The sequence below is a fragment of the Hyperolius riggenbachi genome, chromosome 10, assembly GCF_040937935.1.
Source record: "Hyperolius riggenbachi isolate aHypRig1 chromosome 10, aHypRig1.pri, whole genome shotgun sequence".
Lineage (NCBI taxonomy): Eukaryota > Metazoa > Chordata > Amphibia > Anura > Hyperoliidae > Hyperolius > Hyperolius riggenbachi.
Window position 1 is genome coordinate 70,022,738 of NC_090655.1, and position 22,584 is coordinate 70,045,321.

Below are 22,584 nucleotides of genomic sequence, written 5' to 3' on the forward strand. Positions count from 1 at the left end.
AGTTTCCTGGCCATGGATCCAAAATTTCAATATTTTGTTCCTAGTGCCACCTAGTTATCACTTTAACTTTTAAGGGGTCCTGTGGGGAGGTTTTGAAAATAAAAACGGACACTTGCCTGGGGATTCTACTGGCCCCCTGCAACTGTCATGTCTCACTCCGTCTTCCTATGATCCTCGGTTCCCCACCACTGGTCCTGGTCTGATATTCATCTAGACTAGATGAATAGTGCTTGCTCCAGCGGGCATCATCGGGAGCTTACTGTGCAGGTGCAGTATGATGTTTTTCTCGTACTGCGCCTGCTCAGTAAGCTCCCGATGACGTGCGCAGGAGCGTGCGCGTCCACGTCCATGCAGCCGCAGTCTTATTCTTGTAATTAGACTGGGACTGGCGCCCGGGAACAGAGGATCATTGGAGGATGGCGTGGGACATGACAGTTGCAGGGGGCTGGTAGAAGCCCCGGGAAAGTGTTATTTTTTATTTTTAACCCTCCCCCCCCCCCACACACACACAGATACACTGGCTGGGTACATGACAGGCATTTCTTTAGGTCAGTGCCCACAGCTTCTTTTTCTGATAATATATTGCTGCCTGGACAACAGCACATACTCAAGAACTGCTCTATAAAACCCCTATCAAAGCTATGAATAGGAATAAAAACTAAAACAATTCAGGCTAAGTTTGCTGGGTTACTTGTGTTTACTAGTCTTTTCCACCGTCTGTAAAGCGATCCCAACGTGGGACATATATTGCTACTAGTTAGAGAGTATAGAACTATCGAGCGTTCACCAATACTAAACTTAAATGATAAGCTTTTTGTTGTCTGTGCATCATCGCGTAACTGTTATGTTATTGTTTTCCACAGATATGCCTATTATTTTGTCGGCATTGGTGTTGCCGTACTTGTACTTGGCCTGTTTCAGGTTTGGACATTTTTGGTAGCTGCTGCAAGACAGACTCAAAGAATACGACAGAAGTTCTTCAAAGCTGTTCTTCACCAAGACATGTCCTGGTTTGATTCAAACCAAATTGGAACACTCAACACCAGACTGACTGAGTAAGAAAACAGAATTAAATCAGTGCAGCGCAGCACAGGGGCAAGCATGGGGTGCAGTACGGGGCAAGCATGGGGTGCAGCAGAGGGGCAAGCATGGGGTGCAGTACAGAGGCAAGCATGGGGGTGCAGCACTGGGGCAGGCATGGGGTGCAGCACAGGGGCAAGCATGGGGTGCAGTACAGGGGCAAGCATGGGGTGCAGCACTGGGGCAGGCATGGGGTGCAACACAGGGGCAAGCATGGGGTGCAGCACAGGGGCAGGCATGGCGCCCATGGTATGATCCATGCCTGTACTCCTCTAGATATGCCTCTGACCAGGGCCTTTCTAAGTAAGTAATTCCCTTGCTAGCAACACATTACCAAAAAGCTATGCTACAATTGTCCTGAAAATTATACTAAATGAACTCTCTAGCTGGCAAGTTGATGTTGCAGAACAGCTAGCATTAAACACAGTAACTTACTAAGCAAACGTTGAAGTGTACAGGGTCCATTCCGGGAGATTGTTTGTAAGTTGAATGTGTTTGTAAGTTGTGGATGAATGTTCTCTACATTGAGACACTTCATACATGCCCTGGATTATGGGGTAATGTAAAGAATTCTGATATATGTCATATGCCATCCTATAACCTATTCTGAAAATGAAATATATATTGTGTTGTATCACTTTATTTTCTAGGGACATTAACACTATCCATGATGGCCTAGGAGACAAATTCTGCATATTTACCCAATATTTTTCAACTTTTATAACCGGAATTGTGATTGGATTTATCAATGGCTGGAAACTGACACTGGTAATTCTGTCAGTAAGTCCTCTTCTTGGTGTATCTGCAGCAGTTTGGTCTAAGGTAAGTTGAAAATGTATTTAAGCATTTAATGTTTTTTTTTCTGGTTTGAATGTAATCAGTTCTGGTCTTCTTGCAGAGTTTTTTTTTTTGGCTTGTATGGATTAAATACTTAAAGAGGCCCTGTAGTGACATATAGCAATATGCAGTAAATTATTCAGGATACCAACTTTTACTGTAATTTTCCTGGTTTCAGCGTCAGAAACACTTCTTATGTGAATATACCTATATATATGCTGTAGATTGGTATGTAGCATTGCCCTCTCAGTGATGTTTAGCCTAGGCTGTTTAGCTATGTGGAATACTCTCCTCAGAGCATTCTAGAAGACTACGTATTATTTTCACTAGCTTTGGAACTCTCAGTAAATGCTGCTATTGCGGCAAGAAGGCCCCAATAGCAGTATAGGGGGTGCTATTGTGGCTGGGAACGCGAAGAATCACTCGCGTTCCCATGCCTGTCGGCCGGTGACGGCGAAACCGGAAGTGTTCGCCGGTGGGTCCTGGGACATCGGAGCGGGGCTGCGAGGGCACCGATCAGCTGCAGGGGGCTGAGGGAAGCCCCAGGTGAATTTAACTCATTTTTTCCCCTTGACTTAAGTATCCCTTTAAGCTTTCCAAATAAATGTGTGTAGATGTTGTGGAAGCTAATAAGGTGTAAAAGTCCTATTTATAAAAATAAGAGATATCACCTCTTTGCACAAAGAATTATATAAAAGCCCTGCCTTCCTCACCGGTGCTAGTCTGTACTTCAGCTATAGCACTGGGGAAGAAGGATGGATATTGCAGATTGAGTACTGGAAACCCTGTGCATAGACAGGTTTACTTTAAGACCTCTGGTGCCTAAGTAGTTTCCTGGGAGCAAAAGATGGTCTTACCATTGCTCAACACTTACTTCCTGTGAACTACAAGTCTGTATCCACAAGTAGAAGACGCAGGGCCAGCACAGTGATTAGCATGTAGATACCTTAAAGGAACACTATCAAACCAGGTGTTCTAAAATGACAATGTACAAATAATGTCTAAGTAGCTGTTTTCCCACTTTTCATGTTAAATAGCAGAGGAAAAAGCTTTAATTCATTGGGCTTGATGCACAAAAGGGTGCTAAGTGCTAGCACGTCACTGAAAAGCCGCTTAGCGCGTGCAAAGCCACTTTGCACGCGCTAATATGCGCACAAAAGTTAGCGCGCAAAGTTTAGCGCTGCGGGTTGCGCGTGAAACGTCAACGTTTCGCGCAACACCGGTGCGACGTTTCACGTACACCGCGCAGCGCTAAACTTTGAGTGCAAACAGTAACAGCTTTAGACATGCAAATTACTTAGCACCCTAGTTTGCACGTCCAAAGCTTTCAGGCGTGCTAACTAGGTTAGCACCCTTTTGTGAATCAAGGTCATTGTGTGTAGGATTTAGCTCTATTGGAACAAATCATGCCCAAAAGGGGTGTCTGATTCAATGCACAGCCAGTGTGTTGTTTTTTGGGTTTTTTTTTTTTTTTTGCATATCAGACTACAGAGTATTTTTCTCTGAAAGCAAAAAAAAAATAAAAAAAAAGTATGAAAAACTGTGGTGTCACAGACAATTACAAATGTTTATAACAAATTACATTTCCTCTGTTCTCTGTGCAGACAGCCTATTCAGAGGCAGGCAGCTGTTAAGAGCTTTCTCTCGCACACAGGCTTAACATATGCACTGTGAGGGAATTCCTCCTCCCCTTATGGTTCACTCTGCCATCAGATTAGAACATATTTTCCCTCAGTTAAGGGGGGAAGAGAGTTTTATGCAGTAAACAAAAGAGATAAGAAAGTGAAAAGTATACATCATTATTTACCAGCACTTCAGGAACTCTCAATTCCAGATTAAAAAAATATGTTAATTGATAGTGTTCCTTTAACAGTGTAATGGTCATTCTCCTCATTTTGCTTCTTTTTAAGAGATTAAATGAAAAAACTTCATCCTATAATTACATTAAAGAAAAAAAAATGAAACTGTGTATGACTTTTCTTTTAAACAGCTTCTTGCTTCCTTTACAACACAAGAATTGGCATCATATGCTAAGGCTGGAGCAGTGGCGGAGGAGGTTCTGACAGCCATACGGACGGTTGTTGCTTTCAACGGCCAAGAAAAGGCGCAGTCTAAGTATGTGAACTTAATATTGTGGTGTTTCTGCTGTGCATTACTGCACTTTCCAGGTCTGTAGTGGAAAACGTTTTTTGGGCGGTGGGGAGGGGAATGGAAAATAAATAAAACGTATCTAAAAGTGACCACAGTGAAGATGCCCCTTCCCCCTCCCCCCTCCCCCCTGCAATCTGAGCAAAATAAAAATTCCATAATGTTTGGTTTGTGTCCATTTATGCTGCAGAAGTTAAGATTTGCGCTTTTATTTGGTTTTGATGATAATAAGATAAAAGCAATGATGTTGTCCTGCTATCACCCAGTCCCGCTACTAGAGCTTACAGACATGAAATCAGTATGGTTGGTTAGTGCTGAGTTTGTGCCACAGAGATCACTGGTCTATTTATGTTTGTTTTTAGGGTCAAAGGTTCATATGGGATTAGAGTTAGCATGAACTAGAAATTTGTAATATCTCCAGAACGAAAAGGGATTGAACAGTGATTTCTGGGCACAAACGGGCACAAATGCAGCACTAACTACCAAACCAGTTAAAGTCTGTGCGCTGTTGATGCCATCATCTAGAAGAAAATAATTTCCATTAGACTTCTGCAGCACAAATGGCACAAACATAACAGTAACCAAACACAATACTCTTACTGGTTGTAGGGAGGGGGGCTACAAAGAGTGTTTTTTAGCTTTTTGTGGGCTTAAAATATAAATTATTGCCATGATATGAAATTAACACATCTCCCGTGAGAAAACTCAGAAGAAAAATTAAATGAATATGGGGGTCAGTCTGAGAGTAGTGGCATCTTTATGGTACGTAGGCCACTACTTTAACCAATTACAGGTGGCATTTCTTTTAGCTATGCAAAGATATTTTTGTGACATGAGATCAACCTTTTCGCAGGCTCTGCATTTGACATCCAGCCCATGTATTCACAGTGTTTGTATAGCACCAACCTACAGAAAAGAATCCATTCTTGTGCAATGTTTTCTCATAAATATGATTACTTTACCTGCGTGTGCATGTTTATATATACATAGGCTAAGACACAAGGAATGGTGTCTCCAAGCTTCTAGTCTATGTCTACATCATTAATGATCTGCTCAAAAAATTAATTGTGGCTGGTAGGGTGACGGTCTACTGTCCCGAAATCCATTAGTGATTGTCTATAGGCCAGGTGCAGAGTAGCCACAATGGCTTGGATGTTAGCCAACCCAGCTGACTGTACAGGCACTCCAAGTCCAGAAAATTGTTTGCAAAGACAATATACTCTTGACCTGAAGAAGAGTGTAAGACCTACAAAATGCAATGTCTGTGTACAATTAAATATTTTTATTATAGCTCTTAATCCTTATTCTGAGGTAGGATGGTTTATCTTGTCGATTTATCGATATAACAATTTAACAACCCTGGGGTGTCTTATATTTGTGTGTGCCTTCAACCCTACTGACTTAAAGCGGAATATAACCCTGCAATTCAACTTTGCTCTAAAACATTATTTACAGTATATTATATGCAACCAGCATTTTTTTTTTACTAGACCAGCATTGGAAGGGTTACACAGGGCTTTAAAGTTCCTTTAGATTTCTGCAGACGCATCCGAAGCTGAAATAGATACATTTTGTTTACATAAATGTATCTAAGTGTTGAATGTGACTCATCTCTCTCACTGAGAAGGAGCTTGGACGACAGCCAAAGAGTGTGTAACTGTTTATCAATAGATACATGTAACTAAATAGAATGTATCTATCTGAACTTCTGCATATCTCTCCAGGACCTTTAAACCTCTGTGTTTAACCCTTCCAATGCTGGTCTAGTAAAAAAAATGCTTTTTGCATATAATATGCTGTAAATAATATTTTAGAGCAAAGTTGAAATACAGGGTTATATTCCGCTTTAAGGCTGGAATGTTTTGGAATAATTTGGCAGAGCAACAGAAAAAGACTGACAATTGTGCCTCCCCAAGCCCCCCCCCCCCCCCTCCCCCCCCCCTTCCCCTTCTCAAGTAGCTCTGACGTAATATGCTATGTCTCTATTCTATTTCTCTCAGAAGTTTTTTTGTTCTCATTGACATTCTCATTCTAAGTAAAAAATGGATTGCAATTTTGTAATGTATTTTATTTAATGATTACCAACCAGTGCTCCACTTTTTCCGGCAGGTACAACGCCAACTTGCATGAAGCCAAAAAAGTTGGCATAAAAAAGTCCGTAACAACAAATGTCTCAATGGGGATTTCCCAGTTTCTCATCTTTGGGGCGTATGCTTTAGCTTTCTGGTACGGGACCAAATTAACAATAGATGAAAAGGATAATTACACCATCGGTAAAGTGTTGATTGTAAGTAAAATGAAATGCAATAAATATATGTTTTGTTTTGTTTTTGAAGAGGGGGGTTTGCTTTTCTGAACATCACTACTATTATAGCTTGAATCCAATCCATCTCACCTGCGATGGTCTCAACAGGGTCTTTATTCTTTAAAAATGCATATATAGGATTAATATAGTAATAATGAAAGAATAACAGTATGGAAAGCATACTTCACTTCTACAGTTGCCGGCTGCTGTGATGCATCCTCATACAGCTCCCGATGTGTCACCTGACCTGTATCAGGTCACATGCATTCATCTGAGCTGTACAGAGAGGATGTAGCAGAGCAGTTGGGAACTGCAGGAAGTGAAGGGGACCAGTGCCCAGAGTTCTTGTAAGTCGTTTCTGCTGCACATTGCTCTACATTTGCTCTTCTGGGTAGTGTTAAGTGGAGGCCTCAGATTGCAACCACCAGAAATTAAGCCCTCATGCTAGTGACCGAAAGCACCACATGCCCTTGTGTTGACCTGAGGAAGCGGGCCAAGACCCGTGAAATGCGTTGTCTATTGTGCATGCATATAAATACCATTTCACATTAATTAATGGTTTGTCCTTCTGAGAAGGTAAGACGTTACTCTTCTCATCTACATTACATTTCGTAGCAGTCTATCACCAAGGGTGCCTCCATCAGTGTTTTTAGAAATTGCATCTAACCTTGCCTATGGCAGATTCCCGGGGCTTTACTGTAACAAACTAGCTTTTTAAAAGTTACAATTAAAAAGATTTTGATGATTTCTTTTTTTCCACAGGTATTTTTCTCTGTGCTCGTGGGCACTTTTTCCCTGGGTCAAGCGGCTCCTAACGTAGAGGCCATAGCTAACGCACGAGGGGCTGCCTATGAAGTGTACCGAATCATTAAAAAGGTAAACTTCTATACACACCCATTTGTAGCTATTGGGTTGCTTAGGTGACTAGCTATACTATCTGAAAGGTCCAAGATCCTGGGTTGAATCATCAGCTTTTCCCTCACTTTTTATTTAACATATGCTGGGTGACTTGTAAGTTTATTGCAGGGGCTCTTTTTCCCAGACCCATGAATCTCCTAAGTTTTTTCCAAGGTTATTTTTTCCACACCATATCAATAAAATGCCTTTTAAAGGGACTCCGAGCTCAGCGAAAAAAGTAAAGTTGTACTCACCAGGGTCTTTCTCCAGCCCAGTGCTGGTCGGGAGGTCCCACGCCGGCGTCCTGGCTCCTCTCCTTCACCCCGCTCCGGTATGGCTGACAGGCCGCAGCCCGGGCGACACTCGGTGGAGTGTCGGGCTGCAGCTTCCGCGTATGACGCGGATTACGTCACACGCCGGCCGCCTCGCGTCATCACGGCGGCCGGCGTGAAAGTACTGCGCATGCGCGCTTTAATCGCGCATGCGCAGTACTTTCACGCCGGCCGCCGTGATGACGCGAGGCGGCCGGCGTGTGACGTAATCCGCGTCATACGCGGAAGCTGCAGCCCGACACTCCACCGAGTGTCGCCCGGGCTGCGGCCTGTCAGCCATACCGGAGCGGGGTGAAGGAGAGGAGCCAGGACGCCGGCGTGGGACCTCCCGACCAGCACTGGGCTGGAGAAAGACCCTGGTGAGTACAACTTTACTTTTTTCGCTGAGCTCGGAGTCCCTTTAAGCCACTAGCAAGCAGGAAAATACTCAGAAAAAGTGAGAGTACTTGTCACTCACTTTTTGGTACTTTTTCAATTTCAGAGTGCTGAAAAGTTATTTTAAATAGAAGACAAAAAATGATCTCCTACAAGAAAACTTAGGAGAAAAAGTGAATTGGATCAGGCCCAAAGTGAATCGAATAAAGGCTTTGGGCCCATTCTAAATCACCTTATAATTTTGACAGTACATTTTCACATACTTTATGGTACTTTTTCAATTGCAGAGTGTTGAAACGTTATTTTAAACAGATGATGAAAAATGATCTTCTAGGATAAAGCATAGGAGAAAAGGTGTAATGAATAAGGGCCTTTGTCTGTATGTCTGTTACTTATTTATGTCCACACCCAAAATACAGAAAAATCAACAAACAATATTTTGTACCCTGAACAGATGAAGGTTTTTTTTGTAGTACTCCAAGGTAATTCCCATCAGTTGCTACCTCGGAGGTCCATAATAACTGCTTTGAGTGTATAATTTTTTTTAACAAGTGATGTGATCTTGGATAATTGTATATCGGATTAATCATACATTGTGGCTGATCCAATTTGTTTTTCTGCTAAGTTTTCTCCTAGGTGATATTTTCACATGATAAAAAAAATCCTTTTACGAGTAAGCTACCAAAAAGCAAAAAAATAGAATCATTTTAACAGTACTTTTTCATCTTCATTTTGGTACATTTCTAATTGCAGAATGCAAAAGTTATTTTAAAGAGAAAATAAAAAATTATCTTCTAGGAGAAAATTTAGGAAAATAGTGAAATGAATAAGGTCCATTGTGTTCTGTAGGGGTCCAAAATGCTTGCTGAATATTTAGTCATGATAATATAATCCTTAGTCATTCTAGGGAATAATTTATTTAATTTTTTAATTCTGAACTTGTGTGTGTATCAACTAAGAGCAATAGGAGATCTCTGATGCTTCTATCACCTGCTGGCCAAAAAAAGAAAAAAAATATTTCTGCAGGTTTCTCTCTTTACTGTTTCTCTGTGATGCCATAAGTGACATCACCTCTGCCCTTTTCTTCTTTTTTTAACCCAACTCAGTATCTCATTTTCTCTCCCTACGGCTACAGCTTACTGTCCCTTCCACAGTCAAGTTCACCTAGACAGTGGGCTGACATCACTGTGCACACTCTTTAACAGGGAGGGGTGGGGGTCAATTACTTTCTAGGTCATAGTGTCCTCATCTTATCCAAAATAGGAAGCTTTCTTTTATTTGCTAACGTGGTAAGCTTGTTACTGTAGCGAGAAAAAAAATTCCCATAGTCCCGCTGACTCTGTAGCAAAAGCACACAGAACAGGTAAAAATAAATAAATATGGGACATATAGGGAACTATTTTAGAAGAAGGGGTTTACATACATTTTAGGGCACTAAAATGGCAATTTTTTATTTTTGGATTTTACAACCCCCTTCTATTCACATAAATATACTAACCTACCTCAGTTCAAATATCCAGAGTCATTCAGTTTGCTTTTTAAAATAATGTTTTGCCGCTTGTTTGAAAAATTTGATACATACTTTTTAAGAGAAACACCTGTCTTTTTGATTTATGATGTTTTTTTTTAATTGATGAAAGTGGTTTCTTAATGTAATTATTGGCCCAATCTTACTGTTGTCCTAAAAACCCACCTTTATAAGCAGGAAAGAAGCAAAAATCCCTTATTTTCTTCTACACTAAAAGTTTTTGAAGGTCAACTGGCCACTGCTTTGTTTCAGTATTCTGAACAAAGTTCCCCATGCATTCAATATAATTAACTGTAGCCAGCACTGCTTTCAGTAAATATCAAAAAGCTTATAAACTTTAGAGACAGCGGAATAACGATTGCTTCGAGTTTCACTTAGCATTTATGCAATAAACCTCTGATTCCGAGCTTTGCGCAGAGCCAAACATATGCTCGCTCCCTTCTGTTGACAAACAAGTTTATGCCTTGGAATAAACTGTTTGTCTTTTCTGATGCAGTCCTCTTTCATTTTACTGCTTGTTTTACTTCTGGTATGAAGTTGTTTTGCTGTCTTAGCAACAAGAAATGTGTAGCACATCTCCATATTAACCAAGCCGAGTATATGCTCACAAAAGAAAAACTTCAATGGGCTCATTTAATCACAGAGTAGAAGAGCAGAAAGCCGCAGCCAGTTTTGGGCGATATATCCAAATGACTAAAGCGTGAATTCTAAACAATCGATGTGAGTTACTTAGTTCTTTTAGTCGCATTCCATAAAGATCTGCAAAGTAGTTACGTTCTTTTTTAACCCATTAGCAGCTTCAAATGAAATTTTTCGTTTGAAGCTGCTGAGCATCCTAAACTTCTGATAGCATAGCTCGTTTGGCTGGCAGAGCAGCCAAATGAGTGGGCGGCAGGAAGCAGTTATATTGACCTGTTCCGGATGGCTTCTTCTCTTCCTCCACCCGTGGCTCTGAACTTCCAACAGGTCTTCTTGTTTCCGGTCAAGTACGATGACATGATATGATGTGATTTACAGCGCCACCCAGTGGTGGAAAAGGAGTGATGGAAGAGATGGAAGAGGCTCTTCCATCACCCCTCTTCCACCTCCGGGTGGCGCTGTAACACTGACATTTTCTCCTTGATCCTGGTCACATGTCATATCATGTGATCAGAACTGAGAAGTCATGTCAGGATCACTTCCCCGCTGCTGTGGAGGAAGAAGAAGCCAATCCAGCCATCAGATAACAATGAAAGCTCACTGCCATCCACTCTGCATACTCTGCCAAGCCTGTCAGGCTGGGGAAGGCACACTTCCCCAGCAGCAGGAAAAAAATTGGCCCTGCAGCCAATAAAGTTTTACTTGACTAGGTGGCTGCTAAAGGATTAAAGACCATTTGCCACTTTGTGAATGTCGTTCTAAAGGTCAATGAGGATTTCCATAGGAACCAGTTGTGGTCTAAGAATCAAGCTTTGCAATAGATAGAAATTATTGAATACTGAAGCTTACATGTCAGAGTCTTCTGATTAAATACAAACTCATTGTGAACTGCCAATTACCTTGAAAAAAAAATTGTATAGGAGTCACTTCAATTTTTGTATTTGGATGCTAAAAAATCCTTACAATTCTCCTGGGATGTGGTCACATGATTACAGGAAGTTGCCAACTCATAAGTAGATATGGTCAATGATATGCAAATTCTTTTTTTTATATTTCATGCAAATTGTATACAGCTTGAATTTAGCCCAATCAGATTCTACAAGAAGTTACTTTTGATTGGTCCATTCTTAAGCTGCTAGCAATTTACATTACATTTGCTTGCAAGTCGGAAAGATTACCATATAATTGACCATCTCCAATCATAGGCTAGCATACTGGAGGAGAACTTCATCTGTCAGAAGCTTGCTGTAGGTATGACTGTATGATTATTAATGGGTTAAAACTAAGGTAAAGCTTTTATCTCTAACATAAATAGTACTCTTAGTGGGTATCAGGCAAATCGGGGGCATGGAGCTTCTGGAAAAATCAGGTACTGCCATAGACTTCAATTTAAAATATCAGCAAGCCACCGACAAAGTGGAAATTCGGGTGCTTTGTGCAGTTTTTTTTGTTGCAGGGGAGAGGTGGGGAGTTAGGGTTGGGTGTGGGGAAGGGGGTTTGTGCAGGGGGGGAGGCGCGGTTAGGGTTAGGCACCACCAGGGAGGTCTTGAGGTTAGGCGAGACTGGGGGGGTTAGAGTTAGGCAGCACCAGGGGGGTCTTGGGGTTATGCACTACCGGGGGGGGGAGGGGGTTAGGGTTAGGCATTGGTAGTGGAGATTCTGTGTAAGAGTAGCTATAATAAAATATCTGTTACAATTACTGATATTTTACTAACTGAAAATAACACTTTAAATAGTAGAGTATTAATATATTTACTAATATTCTACTATCAGCACTTTTCCTGCGCCCGATTTTCCATGGCACCCAAAATTCATGAACACCTTTTAGTGACCCAGCTACAGTACATTGAAGTCTAAAATTTGGTCTCTGCAGGTAAATGTATTTTACTCATAAGCTGTGTCCTGGCCCCACTTTAAAGGATAAGTGAATGCTGGAAACCACACACCAACCTTGTTGTCAATAAGCTTTCAGTTTTACAAACTACTATTTCCATTCCAACTTCCAACTTCCTTTTTCAGCCTCGGCCTATTGACAGCAGTTCCAATGAAGGACACAAGCTAGATAAGCTGTCAGGCAACATAGAGTTTAAGAACATCCATTTCTCCTATCCAACCAGACCAGATATACCAGTAAGTATCATGTATTTAATTTACTAAGGTGATTTGTTTCTCATGCCATTATATCTTGATTTGCATAGAGGACACTTTTAGCCCTAAGGCTAAGGCTTGATAATTAGCTGTATGGGGTGTGTATGTACTGATAAGATAAAAAGCTAATAATGCTGGCAAGATTTCAACATGCAATAAGACAGAGGCACGCTTGTAACATAACACTTAAGGGATCTGGGTAAATGATTTCGGCAAAACTGTGTGATGAATGATCCCCATGTCTGCAGGCACCATCAGATTGCAAATGCCACCTTCACCAAATAATTTGGAGCAGGAAATAGTCAGTCAATTTTGATTCTTTTTAGTGATTGTTGTTGTTTCTCCTGGAAAGAGTATGCCTAGTAAGTATCTAAATTTGCTCCTTCTTATTTCACACTACGTTCCACTACCTCTTGGCTTTTGCTCAAGTTATACTATTTCTAACAACTAGCCAGAGGTGTATCTATAGGGAAATCAATGTCTCTACACCCAGTGGCAACCAAGGACTCTTGGGGGGGTCTGGGCTCAATACAGGAGCCACACTTCCAGTGCAGATGGTGTTTTGGCAACATTTGTTATGGGTGCGGAAGTCACGCCATGTGGCGGTCATGGTGGCCAAACATATTATTTGATTCATGCTTGATGCAGCCCCTGGTCATGGGAGTCAAGATGGATTAAAATGAAATGGGACCCTGGGCAAGGTAGTGGCTTTGGCATCCTTTATGGTCCTTTTGGTAAGAGGAGGTGAACAGGAGTCAGAGAAGGTGCCAGGTTGGCCCCCTGACATCCACTAGGCCCTAGACACCTTTCTAAGTTGCCTTGTGGATGCTGCTGCTCTGGATGATGGGCACTATGGGGGGAACGGGTATGAATGTTGATGGACCCCATAAAAGTTTGGCCCTACAACTCATGTTATGCTTAGTACTTTATGCTTTAGTACTTCTCCTTTTTGATCTGTTTTATTGTAGTTTACCTTGAAAATCATGGAAGAGATGAATAATGATACAATAAAAGTACAATTCTACTGCACACTCTTCCCAGTATTGGATTGCCAATGCACAAGCGTGGTTTTAGTAGAAAGTTATATTGCAGTGTGATTTTCAAATGGTTGGTGATTGTTTCATTAATTAACCCATTACTTTACTTTAAGATTTTAAAGGGATTGAACCTTACAGTCAAACCTGGACAGACTGTTGCTCTAGTTGGTTCCAGCGGCTGTGGAAAAAGCACCACAATTCAGCTTCTTCAGAGGTTCTATGATCCTCCTGTAGGAGAGGTATGTATTACTGATCTCATTTTAGGTGTAAATTACACAGTTAAATCCATTTAGTCTAGGTTCACAGTGATCACTTACATAAAACACGCGTGACAGTGAGTGTGCAATGGAGACTGGACATAGACTTTAATACAAAGCCTGCATGCAGCCAGTTAGAATAACACGATCCGTTACAACGCAGTACTGTGAAAAGGCCCATAGAATTGCATGGGCAGTGTGTTGACATGCAGAATCATTCTGCAATGCAACTGAGCACAGGGAACTAGCCCTTAAAGAGTAACTGTTAGCCCCAAAAATCAAATTTAAATCTCTATTGCAATGTTTTAATTACTTTGTAAGGGAGCCAAAAAGGCAATGCAGAAGTAAAAAGCAATCTAATTTTTTTACTGTGTAGCCTTTTCCCCAAGCTCCTAAGGAGGACGCAAAGCCGCATAACAGATACTGCAGAGCATGCAGAGCATGCCCATGTCTGCCCGACCCCCCTCTCCCCCCCCAGGACGAGGTGCTGATGTCTGCCTGACCCCCTCTCCCCCCCCAGGACCAGGTGCCGATGTCTGTCCGCTCCCCCCCCGCCCCCCCCCCCTAAGAGCTGTGGTCTGTCCGACCCCCCAGGACCAGGTGCCGATATCTTCTCACCCCAAACAGCTGACACAGAGAGAGAGCGGGAGTGGAGTACATCTACACACTTCCAGCGCCGCCACCGCAGAGCAGCCGCCGCCGTGCATCTCTCTCCTGCTCGTGATTCTCTCACATGTGACTCGGCGGCGGCTGCTTTGCGGTGGCGGCGCTGGAAGTGGGTAGATGTACTCCGCTCCCGCTCTCTCTCCGTGTCAGCTGTTTGGGGTGAGAAGATATCGGCACCTGGTCCTGGAGGCTCGAACAGACATCGGCACCTGGTCCTGGGGGGGGGAGAGGGGGTCGGGCAGACATCGGCACCTGGTCCTGGGGGGGAGAGGGGGGTCGGGCAGACATGGGCATGCTCTGCATGCTCTGCAGTATCTGTTATGCGGCTTTGCGTCCTCCTTAGGAGCTTGGGGAGAAGGCTACACAGTAAAAAAAATTAGATTGCTTTTCTGCATTGCCTTTTTGGCTCCCTTACAAAGTAATTAAAACATTGCAATAGAGATTTAAATTTGATTTTTGGGGCTAACAGTTACTCTTTAAAGGACACTCGAGGTGACATGTGACATGATGAGATAGACATGTGTATGTACAGTGTCAAGCACACAAATAACTAGGCTATGTTCCTTTTTTACTTTCTCTGCCTGAAAGATTTAAAAATCAGGTATGTAAGTGACCGTTCCTGTCCGGCCCGGGACCGGGTCGGACTATAGCGTATCCCTCACTGATAAAGAAGCACAGCCATAAACAACTTTCCTGGCAGAAAATGGCTTCAAAAAAAGTAAAAAAGAGATAACAAAAGGTAAAATAGTTAATAGATTTTAGCTCTGGCATACTTCAATGTGTTATTGAGAAGAGGCCAAGAAACAGTAAAAAAACTTAAAAATAAGATTCAAATATAAAATAAAACTGGGAGATAGCTAAAAAAAAGGTCATTTTTAGAAGAAAGAGGATAGATACAATTTTTTTTTTTCACCTCGGATGTCCTTTAAAGTTGCTTCTCAACAATGTAGAAATACAGCACTGTACATGGTACATGGAAAACAAAGGGCCCGATTTACTAAGGTACCTTTAAGATTCTCTTGATTTACAAAGGCATCTTCAATCACCCCCATTTGGGAGGTCACAATTGATTCAGCAATCCTGGGCTAGATTTAAAAAAAAATTGCTGCTTCTTTTTTTTTTCTTTCTCTCTATCTAGACCAGGATTCAGTGTGACTGTAAGTAGAGGAGAGAAGGTTTTCCTCGCTGAAAGATTTCTGAATGCATTTGGCATAATAAATCCATTGGAATGGCAGTTTCCAGGCCTGCTGTTTTAATATGCTGAGAGACTTGTGGTTTTTACACATATTGCATTGTTTTGGACAAAAGAAAGTAGGATAACTGTAGTAGCCATAACGAGTAAGGAAATACTTTTTTTGTTGAATGTTATGCCTGATTGTAAATATACTTTATGAAATGGAAAGATACCTTGTGAGATATTTTATGGAAGGGGTATGACCCGATTGAATACAAAAAATATATATTACTTGTAAAAATACAAAACTTTATTAATCACTTGCAAAAACAATGTACAAAATTAGCATAAAACTATATATGGCAGCAGAGAACCCCATGTTCCCAGCAACCCCAACCCCATAAACCTGCTATACCTAAGGCCCTCTTAATCAAGGGTCCAACCAGTGGACTCAATGCACATAGATGATGAATGGAAGCTGTGCAGCTCAAAAAAAACAAAAGATCAAAAAAGTCCAGTCCAGCCATATGATTTTAGCCAGAATTCATTGTTAATGTTCCATATATGGAGAGAGACCAAAAGGAAGGAATAGCAGGTATCCTCAACTCTCAGTAAACCATGCAGACACCACCTCAGATGTTAACAGCTCATTGATATTCACATGTGCTCAAATTGTTTGTTATCTCTTGATGAAGTCCATACTGATGTGTGCACATTGATTCCTGTGTCTCTGGAAATCAATTTAAGTTGCACCTACACAGAGAGCCAGAGTAATGCAGCATTCAATGGAAGCAAAAGTCCATATAGCAATAACTCAGATGGACACAAGCAGACATTGGCAGATATTGGCAATAGCAGTTTATTGCAGTTAAGCACATTAAAGCTGAAAGCAGATCAAGCAGCCAGTTGATAAATAGCAGCAGCAGCAGCCATGGAGCATGATGGCAATGTGTATCAGCCAGAGCATATAGGTTGCATATAGATTGCCCAGTGGGCTCTTACTCATCAGGGCAAAGTTCCTGCAGATGTCAGCAGCGTTATCCGGGAGGAGGTGATGTCTTGTGGGAGCATGGGGAGTCAGGCACCAGGGGGACCCGCAGCCATATGAGAGGACGGCGTACTTTATGAAATGAGATTTTTCCCTTTAATAAAGACGCAGCAGTGTCTGTTGGATAGTACTTGGTCGCCAAAAGATTAAACTTACATGGAATGCTCTTTTAAAGGTCCACCCTAGGCTTCAGCTTGGATTCATTTTTATTTGTTTCAGGTGACTGTGGATGGGCACGACATTCGCACACTCAACGTGAAGTGGTTACGTGAAAACATTGGCGTTGTCAGCCAAGAGCCTATTTTGTTTGGAACAACAATCAAAGAAAACATTCGCTATGGAAGAGAAGATGTCACTGATCCTGAGATTGAGCAAGCCATCAAAGAAGCCAATGCCTACGACTTTATATCTAAACTCCCAGATGTAAGCCAATATTGATCATCTACACACCAAATAAGCACACTAACACAAGAATAGCAAGACGCAACAGCACAATGTAGTAGGTTTTAAGAGTCTGGCAGGGTCCTCCCCCCAGTATATCCAGCATGATCATGCACCCCTTTCATTGGGTACAATTTTTTGCAGACTAACTTGGGCATGATCTTGTATCTTGTACCTTGTTGTCTGACTCCCTATTTATCTATTGTTCAGTGCTGCATACATAATATGTTTGCACTTTATAAATACAATAAATACAGTAATAATTGACACTAGGACACACAGACGGAAACACCACGTAAATTGAAACAGAAACTGTTATATGTAATAAGATGAAATAACATTAACAGATATCTATGTAAAAGTTCCAGGTTATTAATATTGTTCAATATATCCAGTAGATAAAGTTAACTGAAGTAAAGTAACCCTTAATTTACATTTTCAAATGGCAGCAGTAGACATTATAGGTATATTGAAGGAGTGGAACTTTGTTCACAGAACTAGTGCTCTCACGTGTCTATGGCCACCTCTACAGACCATCTCAGTGTAATTACTTATTAACTCACAATTTAATTATGTTTATCCGTCTTATCTCTGATTTATCCATGATTTATCTCTCCTTATCTATTTGTCTCATGAATTAGATCTCTTTATGTGTTTATCTCATAAATGAGCCTATAGTTGAGGTAAAAATAATCAAGGGGAGATACGCTTACTGAATCATCTTCTATATGTCTGTAACCATAAAACACGATGTTTTGTAAAACTTTGACTTATGTTAATGTTATTATCATTTTTATTTTTGTTTAGGGCTTGAACACCATGGTGGGAGAGAGAGGGGCTCAGCTCAGCGGAGGACAGAAGCAGAGAATAGCTATCGCTCGAGCTCTTGTACGTAACCCCAAAATTCTACTGCTTGATGAGGCTACATCAGCACTGGATACACAAAGTGAAAGTATTGTGCAGAGTGCTCTAGATAAGGTAATAAGAACAACTATTTATGTTTTATGGGTAGTTTATGCCTTACTTATGGTATTTTTTATATGTTAATAGCTATAGTATACATCTTGACAACGATTTTTATCCTCAAGGCTAGAGCTGGCCGGACCACAATCGTGATCGCTCACCGACTCTCCACCATCCGTACTGCTGACGTCATTGCCGGCTTTCACAATGGGGTAGTGGTGGAGCAAGGGTCACATGAGGAGCTGATGAACAGGAAAGGCGTTTACTATTCTCTTGTGATGCTACAGGTAAGTTTCTTCTGGTAGAACTGTAATCTGTCTCATTTATTAAGCTCCTGTGTGCTGTACTGCATGGTAAAGCAATCAAGAAATGTCATTCAGCTTTGATAAAGGCATAAGTGAAAAAAAGGTGTCGGGCAATAGTTGATAGTAGAATATCAGTAAAATTTACTGATATTGTACTATTTACAGTGATAAAGTGATACAGGGGTAAAATATCAGTAAATAAATATGACCTATATGTAACTACAGCGAAATATAACCCTACTTGCACATAGATCCTTAACCCCTTCAAGGCTTAACCCTAACACGCCCTGATGCCTAACCTAACCCCCTTCCCCCCACACTCCTAACCTTAACCACTTTGTCCTTTGATACAGTATATCTACGTCAGCTGTGGCACTCTCCAAGCCACAGCCACGTAGATATACTGACCTGGTTGCAGCCCTGTTGTGCAGGAACAGGTGCGCATCAGAGTGCACCTCCCGGCATTAACAGCTGCAATACTAATTGGTGAAAGGGAAAATGTTCCCTTGTAGCCAATTAGTAACCCCCCCGCGGATGAACGATCACCGCTGTAGCAAACAGCGGTGATCCTTCATCTCTCCCCTCGGTGGCCAGATCTGTAAAAAAAAAAAAAAGCATCAGAAAGCAGCCTGACTCACCTTTTCCTGTTCCAGCGATCAGCCTGCAGCCCGAGCCTCCGATCCCCGCTCTGCACGCAGCCCTGTGATGCTGAATAGCCTTGTCCCGGCTTGATGACGTCATCAAGCCGGAACCCGGTAACCGGCATCACAGGGCTGCGTGCAGAGCGGCGATCGGAGGCTTGGGCTGCAGGCTGATCGCTGGAACGAGATAAGGTGAGTCAGGCTGCTTTCTGATGATTTTTTATAGCCATCTGGCCACCGAGGGGACTGCCTGGGTGGGGGGTGAGGCATCTGGCTGGCTCCTATGGGGGTGCGTCGACCCCTGGTGGGGGGTGGGGGGTAAACTGTGCAGCTGGGGGGGAGAATAAAGTAAGAGGTGCCACATATTTTAATTGTAAGTGTATAATTTTATAATAGAGGCAGATCTGGCTATAATTGTGGGGGGGGGGCCCTAATCCGGGGTGCACCCGCTAATCCTGAGGGGGCATCTGGCTATAATGGGGGGCCACTATTCCTGGGGACAAATTTGGTTATAATGAGGGGCAGAAATCCTGGGGATACATCTGTCTATCTATACTGGGGGGAGCCAAACACGGAGGACACATCAGGCTATACTGGGGGTGACTGATATTGGGGACACATCTGGCTATAGGAGGGAGGGGGGTCTGATACTCGGGATGCATTTTGCTATCAATACTGGGGGACATAATACTGGTGACATGTTTTTATCTCCTGTGGCACTTTTTATTTTTAAACTGGAATTGATAAAAACTGAGAAAAAATGCATTTCTCTCATTTTTCCCCTCTTTTTCCCATTAAAATGCATAGAAAACTTTTTTGGTCTAGGGACAAAATACCCGCCAATAAAAGTCTAGTTTGTCCTGAAAAAAACGATACCTAGATTATTTAGGTGTCATGAGTAGGGATAAAGTTATGGCTGATTGAATTGGGACATAGCTAAAATGTCAAAATTGCTATGGTCAATCAGAGGAAAACAAGGTCTGGATGCGAAGTGGTTAAAATGCCTCAAAAAAATTCAGGAAAAGGCGGAAAATGGAAATTTCCACAAAAAGGAAAACAAAATGTTTGGCAAATGCCCAGCACCCAAATTTCCATATGTAGCAATCGCCCATGATGTTGCCCAAACTTCTTGCTTCATTTGAAAGAGTGCTAAAACTGAAACATTAGTAGCTGGTACCATTAGGCATCTTCTCGGCAAAGACACAAATACATGATTCAACTCATTTATTTTGTAAGAAAAAATGGATGTTAACCCAGTTGTTCACAATTACCTGAGTGTTGAGCTGCAAGCACTATCCTGCAGAGAGTGGGGGAGGAAGAGCAGGGGGTTCATTGTTACTCGTGAGAACAAACAAATATGACTAAAACATTTAACTTGGATGTTTGCTTCTCACAGCAGCACAGAAGATAGGGATCCCTGTACATAATAGCTAACTGAGTCATAGCAATCTGAGGTTTATTTGGCTGATACCACCCATAAATATCCATTAAGTATCAGGGGGTGGGGAAGTCTACTGTATGGCACTTGGCAGACAGATGAAGGTGATTTGTACCGACACACAACCAGTGACCACTGCACACTTACTTTAGATCACTGTGTGGTGCCCATGCTTTTAAGCTGCCCATCGGAAATAAACCTTAGGGTGTTGTAAATGACACTGAAAATAATATAGTCATTTTTTTAGGAAAAGTACAATGAGATTAACACTTTATATACAATACAATAAGGTATCAGATTTTATGTCTTTCACTCAGTACGAGTGGTAACAAATGGATGACTTCTTGATGCAAGTCTGCTCATACTCTGTACAACCACTAGAGACCACTGTTGGGAGATAGGAGAGGGTTCCTCTTTTATATGAATGAAAAAATTGTCTCCTAACACCCAACAGTAACTCTAGTAGCAGGGAGACCTGGGTGAGGTCTGTATCATCAGAAAAAGTGTTAATGGAAGCTGCAAAAAAGCAGCTGCTACAGTGCCAATACCAAATAGCTTAAATTAGGCTTAATTACAATATTAATTTTAATTATTTTTTTTACACCAGAGTTATGACAAAAAGGAAGAAGAAGAAGGAGAATTTACGGAAGATAGCAGCGAAGGAGAAGATGAAGGAGAAATCTTTGAATATGATGATGTAAATGAGGACTATGCGGAGATCACCCCTGACTTGCACACTACTACCAACAATCTAGAGATTATAAACAGAGGAGACATACACAGACAGTCAAGCACAAGAAAAAGAAGATCTACCAGAAGGAAGAAGCCAAAGTCAAAAACATCATCAACCAATGGAGAAGAGGTAAAAGCAAATTGCATTATTGCTTTAGGCTAGAGAGACAGAGATACTCTGTCAAATAGCTCATAACTTCCACAGACTCTGCTGTAAATGTGGTGTGTCATCTCAGACCACGCACAACAAAAGGATCGTTCCATTTCTGTGAAGAAAGGGGAACAATCCGTCATTGGACAGAGACTTTAACACCTCCATTAAACCTCCACACCAGCGGAAACAAGCCAGGAGTTAATATACACTGAGCTCACATAGTCTAAACTATATTAAAAAAAATCATGGTTTATCTCTAATGCTAGGTGCACATGGTGAGATTTTCTGGCAGATTTACTGTCAGATCAATTATTTCCAATATGTACAATCGATTTCCGATCATTTTTAGATCAGTTTCTGATCGTTTTATGTTTGTTCACTGCTATGGAAAATCAATTGGAAAACGAACGGTAATCGATCGGAAATCAGATCGGATAATTAAGTCACCCATTATCCGTCAAATTGACGTTAATCTTAAACCCCCTGTTGAAACCTGAAACTTTGCCGAGAAGTCTGGAGTTCTGCGGAACCATCAAGCCATGGCTGCTGAGCTGGGGGTGGACCATGGCAACACAGGTGGAGGTGACCACGGAGCTCTGAATTTCTTGGTGATGCTTTGGGCAAAAGCTGCTGTGGTTTTGATGATGGGGGTGAGAGGTTTAAGATTGATGTCTATTTCACAGCAAACAGGTGAGTTATTTACCCTTTTAATGGTTGATCCTGTGTTGGGGTACCACAAGGATTACCGTACTATAATTTCTATTTCATTGGAGGCACACTTTAAACTTCAGCCTAACTATGCATAACACTAAACATCACTCCTCTGCCTAACTCAACCCTTCAACCTGCTCCCAACACAAATTATTACGAACCGTAGATGTAACTTTCCAACTGTCACACTAATACTATGGCCTCACAAAATGCCATTTCATGCAGCCATGTGTAATAGCATAAATTAGTCCTGCTTTGCAAAAAAAACAAACAAAAAAAACTATACAAAGCAAAGATGAGCTAAGAACCTTATAAAATAAATATTATGTACGTTATTTTGAAGAATCCAGAATTTTTGAGCTTCTGTTCATATTTCTGTTCATATATGTAATGATTTGTTAAATGTCCTCAATAAAGTAATACATTTAAGAAATTGTAAGAAAGCAGACTCATATCCCACTGACTAATATCATCCTTATAGGTTGCATTGGAGGATCTTCCTGAGTTCTCTTTAAAAAGGATTTTGGCCCTGAACAAACCGGAGTGGTACTTTATTATTGCTGGAGTCATTGCTGCTGCCATTTCTGGTGGTATCTATCCAACCTTTGCCGTTATTTTTGGAAAAGTTATCGGGGTAGGTTTGTTTTAGTTGTTACTTATAACTGGAGAAGGTCAATGATTTGATAGTGATTCCCCCTTGCGTGCAACTTGTATGCAGCTTGGGCCAG

The 22,584-nt window shown here is 41.6% G+C and overlaps 1 protein-coding gene across 3 annotated transcripts in view; it reads left to right on the plus strand.

Moving 5' to 3' along the window:
- LOC137536099 (ATP-dependent translocase ABCB1-like) overlaps positions 1 to 22,584 on the plus strand; it is an 89,457-nt gene that overhangs the window by 41,979 nt on the left and 24,894 nt on the right. For all 3 annotated transcript variants that reach the window (XM_068258135.1, XM_068258134.1, XM_068258136.1), the window contains exons 7-18: positions 864 to 1,055; positions 1,731 to 1,902; positions 3,908 to 4,032; positions 6,175 to 6,352; positions 7,133 to 7,246; positions 12,161 to 12,271; positions 13,440 to 13,565; positions 16,691 to 16,894; positions 17,720 to 17,890; positions 18,001 to 18,162; positions 20,867 to 21,121; positions 22,338 to 22,490. In XM_068258135.1, coding sequence (XP_068114236.1) covers positions 864 to 1,055; positions 1,731 to 1,902; positions 3,908 to 4,032; positions 6,175 to 6,352; positions 7,133 to 7,246; positions 12,161 to 12,271; positions 13,440 to 13,565; positions 16,691 to 16,894; positions 17,720 to 17,890; positions 18,001 to 18,162; positions 20,867 to 21,121; positions 22,338 to 22,490 — 1,963 coding nt within the window. The remainder of the gene's footprint in view (positions 1 to 863; positions 1,056 to 1,730; positions 1,903 to 3,907; positions 4,033 to 6,174; positions 6,353 to 7,132; positions 7,247 to 12,160; positions 12,272 to 13,439; positions 13,566 to 16,690; positions 16,895 to 17,719; positions 17,891 to 18,000; positions 18,163 to 20,866; positions 21,122 to 22,337; positions 22,491 to 22,584) is intronic.